The sequence below is a fragment of the Erinaceus europaeus genome, chromosome 19, assembly GCF_950295315.1.
Source record: "Erinaceus europaeus chromosome 19, mEriEur2.1, whole genome shotgun sequence".
Taxonomy (NCBI): domain Eukaryota; kingdom Metazoa; phylum Chordata; class Mammalia; order Eulipotyphla; family Erinaceidae; genus Erinaceus; species Erinaceus europaeus.
Genome location: NC_080180.1, coordinates 10,564,583 through 10,577,488, shown reverse-complemented (window position 1 = coordinate 10,577,488; position 12,906 = coordinate 10,564,583). Strand labels below are relative to the sequence as shown.

The 12,906-nt window shown below is 36.2% G+C and overlaps 1 protein-coding gene across 3 annotated transcripts in view; it reads left to right on the top strand.

The window, feature by feature from the left end:
• The window catches only part of BRINP3 (BMP/retinoic acid inducible neural specific 3), a 415,839-nt gene that overhangs the window by 12,284 nt on the left and 390,649 nt on the right, over positions 1 to 12,906 (top strand). For 2 of the 3 annotated variants that reach the window (XM_007528705.2, XM_016190641.2), the window contains exon 2: positions 10,824 to 11,109. In XM_007528705.2, the coding sequence (XP_007528767.1) occupies positions 10,874 to 11,109 (236 nt within the window). In that variant the 5' untranslated portion in view covers positions 10,824 to 10,873. Of the gene's footprint in view, positions 1 to 10,820; positions 11,110 to 12,906 lie in introns of those variants that run through there. The other variant, XM_060178474.1, reaches the window with a different exon arrangement.

The window sequence follows — 12,906 nt, the reverse complement described above, 5'->3', positions numbered from 1 at the left end:
ATAAATGTAAAAAAGCACTTCTTAAAATATATTTCTATATAAAAACACTTTTCATGAATAAACAAATTTCATATAGATTTACTTTCCTCTTCTTTCAGCATTTCATACTTTAATCTCTTCTAACAATGTGGTAGTCTGTGCCACACATAGAGCCACTTAACAGAGACAGCTGTATGTCATATACAGATATCTGTAACTATCAAGTTCTGTTGGAATGATAGTTTCTCCTACTTCAATGCATTCTCTGTTTAGTTAGTCTAGAAATCTTTGTGAACACAATTACTTCTGACTCCCTTATAAAAGATAGGCAGCAACACTGCCAGCTTAAACTCTCCTTTAAAAGACTAGATGACACTCTGATTTCTACAAATTATTTTTATTTCAAGTGTGCATTTTTAAACCTTATAATAATGCTTATAGAAAAACATGGAGTATAGCTATTTCTCATGAGTCAAAGGAAAGCAGCTTTTGAAAAAAAAGGCTTAACGCTGTTAATGTTTCTGAAAGTCTTTATATTTAGATTATATACCTTATTTATATTAAAAATACGTCTAAAAGCACAGTCTTACAGAAAAATCTGACTTTACTGGATCTTTTTGTAGTTTACAGGGGCCAGTTTATATACTGTTATTTACATGCTTCTTTCCTAGATCCACATGTTCTTTGTACCTTTAATTTTTTGGGGGGTGGGTGGGTGGGAGGAGTCAGTTGGTAGCTCATGTGGCCCAGAGCTCAACAACCTGGGTTAGGAACCCCGGCTCCCCACCTGCAGGGGAGTCGCGTCACAAGCAATGAAGCAGGTCTGTCTTTCTTTCTCTCCCCCTCTCTGTCTTCTCCTCGTCTCTCCATTTCTCTCTGTCTTAACAATGATGACATCAATAACAACAACAATAACTACAACAACAATAAAAAACAAGGGTAACAATAGGGAAAATAAGTAAATATATACAATAAAAATGTTTTATTTTTATTTACTTATTGGATAGAGACAGCTAGAAATTGAAAGGTAAGGGGATGATAGAGAAGGAGAAAGACAGAGAGATACTGGCAACACTGCTTGACCACTGGCAAAGCGTTCCCCCTGCAGGTGGGGACCGTGGGTTCACACCTGGGTCCTTGTACACTGTATTGTGTGCGCTCAACCAGGTGCGTGACAACCCAACCCCTTCTCTGTAACTTTTGTAGTTTTGTTTTACTGGGTTTACACCTTGATGATCTGACATACCACTTGATTCTGGATGTTTTCACATGTGTATCAGGAAACTGGTCCATGTAGATGTTTTCATGTTTTGTTTTTTGTTTTTCCCCTCAAATGTTTAAACCACTGGATGATGTAGCTTTTTAGCTACTTGCCTATAAGTCTGCTCGACATATTGCTTCTGAAACAATAAAGATTCTTTTATTTCTCAAGGAAAAATAACATTGCTAAATCATTTAGAACTGAAACGAAGGATATTGTCCATAGAGAGTGGGCGAATTTTTTATTTTTGTCTTACTTATATACATCTATAACCAGTATGCTTCTAAAATTAACTGTTGTTGGGCTGGGTGGTGGTACAACTGGTTCAATGCACACATTACAATGTGCAAGGACTCAGGTTCAAACCTCTGGTTCCCAGCTGCAGGTGGAAAGCTTCATGAAGTTGTGAAGTAGGGCTGTAGGTGTTTCTCCGTCTATCTGTCTCTCTATTCTCCTTCCCTCTCAAATTCTCTGTCCTGTTAGATAAATACCTCAAATTATTTTTTAAAAAATTAGCTGTTATATCAGATACCCTTTAAATTTACATTAAGTGACAACATTCTTTTGCTGATAGGAAAGGCATTTTTCTCAAGAATCAAAAGAAACTTCATTGTCAGAATGTGTAAGAACAATCATATTATATGATTGGTTATTGTAAATCTCATGGAGCCCAGCTCTTCATAGTCATTATTTTTAATCTATTCATTTTAAAAACAATTTTGTCATTAGTAATTTTAGCAGTGATTTACAAAGCTACAATATCTTAAAGGTATATTTTCACCTCCGCACATCACCACTCATCACACCATCACCAAAGGCTTGTTTCTACCCCTCGCCTCTGATAGCATAGTTCTCACAAAGTTCAACAATTTGGCTACCCTTATTTTGAAAGTTCATTTGTTTCAGTTGCCTGTATTCCACATATTTGTGAAACCACTCATTCATTTTAAATGTTTTAAAATATTATAAGTATTTATTTATTTATTTATTTATACATTTAGAAAGAGAATACCATTCTGGCTATATGTGTTGCTGGGGACAGAACCCAGGGCCTCAGGTTTGTGAAGCAATCACCCTATCTAAATATACAGCACTAAATATACTCCATTTAAAATTGATTCTCTGACCACCATCTAGATGAATTCAAATTAAATACAGTCTGATTCTCACCACGATATTTAATGATCGCCAATGTGAAACGCCAACATATACAAAAATACGACAACTCAGATAACTTGTGAACTATGACTTTTTAGAATAATTTCCCTGATGCACTGGACAGAATGAGGAACTGGAATTCACATTCTCTTCATTTTTTTTAAAATCAGTTCCACCATTAGGTAGTAGCATTTAACTTTTCCTTTATTGGTAGGACAAGATTGTATTGACAGGATCAAGCAGGAGATTAGTTCCCTCTCCTGTATATGCTCCTCAGAGGAATACTAACCCTCATTAAGATGGAAAACACTTAAAGCTGTAATTCAGAGGTGCTGTATTGCCTAGTCAGCCGAAATAAATAACAAAAGAACCCTCTGGAATACAAGTTTAAGAGAGTTAAATGACTAGAAAGATTCACTTAAGTCTCTGCCTACACAACGTGATTTATACCAAGGAAGCTCTGTTTCTTTAAAAATAAAAAGGTACAGATATGAATCTGCATATTAGCAGACTAGTATAATGATACACTCTTATAAGGTAGTCATATGAAGTTGAAAAAAAGATATTTAAATCAGTGCACAGTCTCTAAACTTAGTCTGTGCATTATAGTATATTAAATATTCGTGGAGTCACAAGATTACTGAAGCATAGTCCTTGTCAGCTAGTCCCTCAGAAATTGAGTCATACTCATCTATGCTCAGCGAAGAAGCAATTATAGAAGTCAGACCTTCCACCTTCTGCACCCCATGAAGATCTTTGGTCCATGCTCCCAGAGGGATAAAGAATAAGAAAGCTTCCGATGGAGGGAGAGGATGTGAAACTCTGGTGGTGGGAATTGTGTGGAGTTGTATCCCTCTTATCCTACAATCTTGTCAATCATTATTAAATCACTAATAAAACATTTAAAAAAGAAATCGTCATATTAACATAGGTATAAAAATAATCATAATATCATTCTAAATTTTGTATTCAAGACTATATATCTTGATTTAAGAATGAACACTGGGCTTACACATATTCTTGATAATTTTCAACACACTACATTCAGAAAGATTAAAAATATGTATATGCACACATATATGCATATGTAGAGAGAGAGGTGGGGTGGGAGAGAGCCAAGTACTGCTCAGCTCTGGCTTATGCTAGTGCTAGGGATTGAATTAGTTGCAGACATGAGAGTTCTTTTGCATAACCATGAAGGTATCTCCCTTAAAAAGATTTAAAATAGTTATTAACTCACTGGTCATTTGTCTTTAAAAATCAAGTAAAATCTCTACCCCCAACAGGAGGATATGCTGCTTTATTTATTTATTTTTTTGCAGTCTGAATTTTCAATAACTTTAGGTTTCAGTGAAGCCTAAATTGAATAATAGTTTTTTGCATTAGGGATTATCAGTCTATTTTTTTTTTTTTTACAAATTTACTTTTGATATTTATTGAAATAATTGACCCTGCATAAAAAAATTTAAAAAATTTGTTTTATTTTGGGGAACTAGGCTTTGCTGCATCTGGTTAAACGCACATACTACCACGTACAAGAACCTAGGTTTGAGCCCCCACTTCTCAGCTGCAGGGAGGAAGCTTCATGAGCAGTGAAAAAGTACTGCAGGTGTCTGTCTCCCCACCCACCCCCAATTTCCCTCCGTCGTATCCAGTTAAAGGTTTCTTTTTAAAAGCTTAGTTTTAGTAAATGTCCTACAATGTTAAGTAATGAATTGTGTAACTAAATGCTGGAATAAACATCTTGCCTTTTCTGTACATTACCGTTTATTGTTTATTTGAATGGAGAGTGTAAGATGAAGTAATTTTTCTTATACTCCTAACAGAGTAGGAAAGAGTGGCAAAGCCTTACCTCTTTAAATTAAAAGTGTTGCATCCTAGGATGGAGGAACCTCAGAAGTCCAGCACAAGATTTGCCTGCATGAAGCCCTCAGTTTCTTCCCTGGCTTTACATATGTTAGAGTGGTGATCACTCACTCACTCACTGACTCACTTACTCTCTCAATAAATGAATACATCTTAACAAACTAAAATGAATATGACATATATTATAGAGCATGGAATATGTCATATCTTGATGAATGGCTTGACATCCTTCTATAATAAGATGCCAAATTCTACTCCATTAAGCTATTTAAAAAGTCATTAATTATTTTATTTGATTTTGTTTTTTTTCCCTTTTTTGTTGCCCTTGTGTATCGTCTTTGTTGTTGTTGTTATTATTATTGTTGTTATAGCTGCCATTGTAGTTGGGTAGGACAGAGAAAAATGGAGAGAGAAGGAGAAGACAGAGAGGGAGAGAGAAAGATAGACACCTGCAGACCTGCTTCACCGCCTGTGAAGCGACTCCCCTGCAAGTGGGGAGCCGGGGACTCGAACCAGGATCCTTATGCTGGTCCTTGCGCTTCATGCTACCTGCGCTTAACCCGCTGCGCTACCGCCCGACTCAGTAGTCATTACTTTTAAATAAAGAATTTTTTGGTTAAGGAAGAACAATTTTAGGTCATCTGAAATATAAAATTATTTATCACAATCAGTATTTAACCAAGCCATAAGCTTTTACTAACGTAATGATAGAAATCGCTGAATAACTGAGTTTTTTCATTCTTTTGTTAATTTGACTGTACATTATATAGAGATCACAATAACTTAAAGATAAAATTCCACATATATGTGCTAACAGGAAGAAAAATTATATAATCCAAACATACTTGAACATATTCATAAGATTTATTAGTTAAATTTGGTTGCAGTTCTAGAAAAGCATTTCTGTTAAAATTCTTTCCTTTACATGCAGGGATCTTTCCTGACAAATACTATTATAACCTATGGCTTTACCCAAGTTTTTACACTTTTGTCCCTTAAAACAATACCTTTTAGAAGACAATTATCATGTCCTTTTCATCTGATCTGTTTTAGAACATAAGAAAACTGACCATAATTAACATTTTGATTGCATTTCAGCAAGATATTAAACCCATCTAATTTCACTGTCATTTTCTTCTGTCTCCCATTGTGATACTAACTCTGTTTTATGTATTTCTTTTGTTAATACAAAATATAAAGCAGTTTATGGTAAGATTGGATAATCTAGTCTTATTGGATTAATTTTATAATTTCTTTCAAGAACAGATCGATAAATCATTCTGACTGTGATTATACTGTTTGACTCAACAAATCACACTAATAATATTACTTAATTATTTTCACTTTTAATAAGAGAGCTACTGTGAGAAAGATAGAGACCAGAGCACTGTTCAGCTCTGGTTTATGGTGTAAGGACTTTGGAGCCTCAGGCACTAAAGTCTTTTTGCATAACTCTCTCCACCACCCAAAACTAGTAAAATTTTAAGAGATTTTTCTGAATTTTTTTCTTATAGTAATTTTTTTTGTCATCCCCAGAACTTTGCTGATCTGAGCTGTCAAAAAGAAGAGTGAGACGCGTGCGCGCACACACACACACACACAGAGAGAGAGAGAGAGAGAGAGAGAGGGAGAGAGAGAGGGAGAGACACCACCTAAGTTCCCTCCAGTGTGCTAGGGGTTGGGCATTGGACGTGACAAAGCAACTCACAGTGCAAGGAGCTCTCTCACAAACCTGCTTTAGTGCATTTTTTTTTTTAAATATATTTTATTATTTTATTTTATTTATTCCCTGTTGTTGCCCTTGTTGTTTTATTGTTGTAGTTATTATTGTTGTTGTTGTTGGATAGGACAGAGAGAAATGGAGAGAGGAGGGAAAGACAGAGAGGGGGACAGAAAGACAGACACCTGCAGACCTGCTTCACCACCTGTGAAGCGACTCCCCTGCAGGTGGGGAGCCGGGGTTCGAACCGGGATCCTTATGCCGGTCCTTGTGCTTTGCGCCACCTGCGCTTAACCCGCTGCGCTACAGCCCGACTCCCGCTTTAGTGCATTTTTAAAGGATAAAACTAAATCACATTTACATGATTAAACTATAACTTCCATTGAAAACATTAAGTTATATGAGGCAGACATGCTTTGAAAATCATAGAATGAAAACCTATACAATGAAAATTCATAATAGTAGTTATTCAGAACAATGACTTCTAGTAGTCTGAGATAAAAATCTCTGATTTTAATTTTAAGTTTCTTGTATTACATTACCCACTAAAATGCTTTATGTTATTTGAAACAAATTCATCAAATTATAACTAAATTTCTAACAAATACCTTCCAGTCTATAATCATGTCCTTATTCTAGTCATATTGAACCTTGGTCTTCTAGACGAGTGAATGGGGATAAGTGCATATGATGTTGCACTGCATGAAAAGAGATAAAAAGGGGAAGTAAAGGAGTATTGGAAAAATACTCAGCATTTCAAAATTACTCAGAAAGTTAATTTTGTTGTAATGAAAATAGGTGATACTCCTCCCCCTCCCTCTTCTTGCTGCTGGGGTTAGAGGGACTCTTCAAAGTTATGCCTAGCATATATTACTACAATGGGAATGGTTAACTATTCAACTGTTATTTCTGTATTAGTTTCAAGAGTAACAGTAGGCGGTAGCATATATTGTTCTCTTTATTGAGAATGTTTATTTGACTTGTATCATCCAATTTCATTTTTTTACAGAGACTAAGAGTAATAGAACATAAATAAACAGATGCTGATGTTTCTACAGTCAAGTGTGATCAGAATAATTTCTTGTAATTTTCCCTAGAACTATCATGATGGTTCTCTTGTATCTGTGTTCTTACAGAATTTGATATGCAGAAGCTTTCATTTTGATACCTGATTCCGTCATTTATGTTCATTATTTGAACACCAAATTCCTTATCTCAGTGCTCCACTTTTTCGGGACTGTCAGAGCTATTGCACAAGCGGGATGCAGATTTCACTGTGAATATTTCTTTTTCATTCCACACAGGAGCTCCCTTACCCCTACCAGCCATATACATTGGTTATGCTTTGATTTAATACTTACTTTATTGTCACTTATCCACTCACATTGCCAGTACTTATCAAGCAGCTTCATTTCAAGAATTTTTCTAAGTTTGGGGTTGTTGAGAAAGTCATTAAATGTTTGTCTTTGTTTTCCTATGCAAGACTGAGTCATGACATCCAATAACCCAATATATTCAGTTGTCAGTCAAATAAGAAAATAGCAATAGTGGCTGAAGTAAACTAACAGAACAGAGTGTGAGGATAGGGAGAGAGGGAGAATGTCAGGAAGCTCGTTTAACAAAATTTTGACTGAAGCATAACTAACCTTTGGTTGATAACTGTGTGACAAGGAAACATGGAGGTGCCAATAAGTTAAGAAAGGGAAGATACAGTGTATCTTCAAGTTTGTTATGCAGAGAGGGCAAAAGGCACAACTATACAAATGCAGATGAAAGAGTTACATCTTCAGATTGACCGACTTCGCATGATATCCCTAGTAACCTTTTGTATAGTAACAAACATAGCTGAGAGTCAAACAGGTGCTAGGAAAACCCAACTATGAAGTTACGACAGCAAAGTAGAATAACGGCAGTAGTGTCAGTGTTGGGAAATGGAAATGCATCAGCCGAGGGAAGTATGGAGTGGAAAAGGAGGTTTCATTTCTTTGAAGAAAGAATGCATACAACTTGGAAATTGATGCATTCTGTACCATTAATGAGGAACGTGGAGAAAGTAGAATTTCAATTTAGAACTTAGAGATTTGAATTAGTGAAGACAGCATTTATGAAATAAGAAAACTCAGGGAAAACTTTTGAAGAATGTTGTTTCTTTAATCCTTAGAGGTTTGTTTTTAAAATAGGTGACATGTTTAGCCTTATATGGGGCTTTTCTTACTTGACTCTGTTTCTGAGAACAGAAGCAATATTTTCGTTGATACTGGTAGTTCGCTTCCATCTTAAGACAGACCACAGTTTTTTTTCTCTGGTAGTAACCCAGCCAGGTAGAGCTATTAACAATGAATAGCAATGTGGAAAAGCTATTTAAACTTTGCACTTAAAATTAGGTATAGGAACAGGAGGTACAATAATGGTGCTGTACAGGACTCTAATGGAAGAGGTCCTTGCCTGACCTGCATAGCCTGAGCTCAGCGGTGCTCAGCTGAAGCAAGAATACCAACCACTGACATATATATATCTTAAGTTTATGGTATGGTTTTAAACTCTTCCACTATTCTTGTGTATATATGCTGTTGTATTTAACATTTCAGAGCTACAGTTATATATGTGCATATGTATACACACAATGCTTTCTCTCTCTCTCTCTCTCTTTCTTTTCTGAGCACTACTCAACTCTATCTTATACTAACTGTGGCAATGGTGTGTATGGATTGAACCGAGAACCTCGAAAACTCAGATTTAGAAGCATTTTTTATGACCCACTATGCTGTGTGTGTGTAAATTATGTAACGTAATTAATACATTTTAATAGACTGAGACTTTTTCTATAAACAAACATTTTTTAATTTATCATGTTATTGAGGTTTAATGGTTTCCACTATAATTGTTGATACACCGGCAGTTTCTCTCTCCAGTATAGGAGTCTACAAAATGTTTTATTTATTTATTTATTTATTTATTTATTTATTTATTTATTTTGTGTCTGCTGGGGCTCGGTGCCTGCACTACAAATCCACTGCACCTGTGGTCATTATTATTATTATTATTTTGGATAAGACAGAGAAAGATTGAGAGGAGAGGGTAACATAGAAAGACAGACACCTGCAGACCTGCTTCACAGCTTGTGAAATGACCCCCTGCAGGTAGAGAGCTGGGGGCTTGAACCAGGATCCTTGCGCGGGTCCTTACGTTTTGCACCATGTGCGCTACCACTAGCTCCTGCAAAACACTCTTTCATGCACCATGGTTGTCTCTCACCTACTCAAAGAATCAGAGTGGATGCCTGAATATTTTAGAGCTGGGAAAACAGCATAATGATTATGGAAAAAATGTTTATGCCAGAGGTTCCAAAGTCTCAGGTCCAGCCGCTGTGCCACTATGAGCCAGGGCTGAGCAAGCCCTGGTAATAATAAATGAGTAAATAACCTGGAAAATCATGATGATGTATATAAGGTCTTCTTACAGAGATATACAATAGCCGAATGATGAGACATTCAGTCCTACTGAAGCCTTCTTAGAAAATTTACCCTAATGAGAAAAAAAAAAGTTGTGTTAGATTTCAAAATCTTAACCATTATGCTCTCTCTCATAGTTTTTAAGACATCTCTGAAATTATTTTCTTTTTTTGATTTTTTTCCAGAGCACTACTGGGTTATGGTGGTGCAGGGGGTTGAACCTGGGACCTTTAGTTCCTTAGGCATGAAAGTCTTTTTTTTTGCATAAGCATTATGCTATCTCCCCAGCCTCCCCCACCAAATTATTTTCTGTTGGATCTATTTTAATACACTTTTGTATTAAAATAAACATTCCTCTCAGAGAAGCTTATTTCTGGACAGAAATGGGAATATATGAAGAAACCTGAGTAGAAGAAAGAAATAACTAATCACAATTCTATCGTTTTCAGGTAGCCATCTTACACATAATTTAAGAAAGACTTTCTACTTTTGTGTACTTTGAGAAGAGGGATGGTGAACTTGGAACATGTACAGCACATTTTGTGAAATAGAAAGCTGAAACTATGTATTGAAAAATTACAGGGACTGGATGGTAGTGTACCCAGTAGAGTGCACACATTACTATGCACAGGGATCTAGGTTCAAACCCCTGATCCTCACCTGCAAGGGAATGCTTCACAAGTGGTGAAGCAGTACTTCCATTGACTCCTTTTCTCTCCCTCTCTGTTTCCTCCTTTCCTCTCAATTCCTCTCTGCCTTTATCCAAGAAAGGAAGAAAGGAGCGAGCGGAGAAAGGAAGGAAGGGAAGGGAGGGAAGAAGGAAAGAGAAGAAATGGCCATCAAGAACAGCTGATTCACCACATAGGCACCGAACCTCAAGCAGTTAACATTGCTGGCCTATAAATAAATAAATAAATAAATAAATAACCCCAGAATTTTCAGTAAGCCCTCATACCTATATTTAATTCACTAGAAAGCATTTTAAAATGAGTAAAATTAAAGAAAATATAGCCCGTCTCAAAATTTACAATGCACTTTATTTTTATTCTTACCACATTAAATGTCTACTTGTACATGCTCATTGTTATAAAACACTGAAGCAGATGAGAACTAATCATTGAACCCTCTGGTTTTATTTCCATTGGCTAATGATTCACTGTCACTAGCAAGTAAATTATGACTTCGGGATGTATTAAGATACAAAAAAGACAAAAGAGAAGCACAAAGCATAAAAGAAGTCATTTTGGTTCTTTTATTACATTTTCCTATCTATTTTTAAACAATGCTACCAGGTTAAAATTTGCTTGAAAATGATTTGCTGCCTCAGCACCATCCTTGCTAGAAAAGTCTTGCAGGGGCTAACCGATTGCCTGTATATTTTGTCTAGGTGTTGAGGGAAAGCTAAGAGAATGAAGGCTCTAAGACGCCAGTGGAAGCATGATATGGAGGAGCAGAGCTGGTGCTGAATTGTTCTCTCTGATGGCTCTATGGGAGTGGATAGCCCTGAGTCTTCATTGCTGGGTTTTAGTGGTCGCCGCTGTTTCGGATCAGCATGTCACAAGTCCCTTTGACTGGCTCCTCTCTGATAAGGGACCCTTCCACCGTTCACAAGAATACACAGATTTTGTGGACAGAAGCCGGCAGGGATTTAGCACAAGATACAAGATATACAGGTACGAAACAAAGGGAAAGCAATTGTAGAGATAAACTTCTTGGAGGTTGTGTATAAATAACTTTCCCTAAGGGAAAGTTTCAAATGGGTTAGGGTTATTATCAGAGGGTTATAATTGAGCACTTTCCACAGTAATGTGTTCTTGTTATTTAAAAGCATTTCTTGGAGATGTGATATATTGCTGGAAAAAGTTAGATAACGGTGACCACATGTACATTTATTCCAAATTCTAGAATGTTATACTACCTTAAGGTAAACTCCAATAAATATGTGGCTGAGTTTCTCATTTTCATTAGCCAAAATGTCTAAGTGAATTTTTTTTAATGGACATGGCATTTCTTTTTTATCTTATAACAGATATAATACAACTTTTAGAGCTTAAACAGAAATGCTACCTTCTATCTAGTCTCTACAAAGTTGAGTCAGACTATCTGATCCCCCAAAACCCAGTGAATTTATTCAGTAGAGCAATGTTCAAGTGGTTAACAGAATGGATTAGATTGTATTGATCAATGCCATGAAGCATGGTTTACAAAAAGTTGTCAGGTTGGTTTGTTCTTTCATGATTAGCCATTTACAATCCCCAGTGATTGGTTGAACATTTATGTATAAATAGTATTTAGTTTTGTGTCTATACCTACACAGAGAGTGGTATATAAATGGTTTATTTTATGTTGTATGTGCACCAGAGGGCACTGTGTTTCTGGCATATATGTTGTCCACTGATAAAGCATTGGCAAAATTGATAAAGCCTATTAATAATATATATATATATATATATTTATATATTTATTTATCACATGCATGGACTAAATAAGTTCCATGAAATATCACAAAACTATTTCTCTTTTTAAAAATATTAAAGCTTTATCCCAAGAGTATTATTGTAAGTCTGCAAAAAAGATTCCCACTTATTTTAATATGGGTTGACAAGTGTTAAAGACTTCCTTTCTGAAATGCAGCAGGAACCAGTCACTATATTGTGATTTCTGCTATATTAATTTTTCTGTGTGTTTGCGAACTTGGCCAGCTTTCCTCCACAAATTGTACGAAACTGCTCAAATTGAAGAGTGCAAGAATATCTTCTGTTTTAGCATTTTGCAAGAGGATTTCTAGCACTCTGTCAAGTGGATGTCAGAGCATGTTTCCAGGAACTATTGGCATTTCTACTGGGAGGACCGAGGTGTTGTCTTGCATGTGATCTTGTGGTTCAACTTATTGGAAGATCAGTTGTGACTTGCAAATAAGTTTTGGCATGTTTTTTAGAGGTTCTAGACTGAATGAAAAAGGCATTATGTGAATTTCCATTGTGAAAGATACTGGGAAAACAAAAAACATCCAATGTTTGCTGTTTGTTTGCATCGTTCATATAGTCCATAGTGCTCTATTCTTTCATTAGCCCCAAGCTCCCAGTCCTTCCCATGGGACTTGTATAAACACATGTAGAAATCACCTATAAGCCGGGGCTGGGTAGTGGCGCACTTGGTGAAGGTGCACCTCAAGGGCCCAGGTTTGAACCCCCCAGTCCCCACCTGCAGGGGGAAAGCTTCACAAGTGGTGAAGCAGGGCTTCAAGTGTCTCTCTTTCTCTGACCCTTCTCTATCTCCCCTTTCCCTCTCGATTTCTGTCTCTAGCCAATAAATAAATAAATATAATACCACAAAATTTAAAAACAGAAATCACCTATATGTAAACAGTTGAATAAGGTATACTTGCCCCCCTGCAGGACCAGAATATAATTTCATAAGCAACTTTTTAATCACTGAATAATGACGGTATCATTGCTATAAAAGAAAAC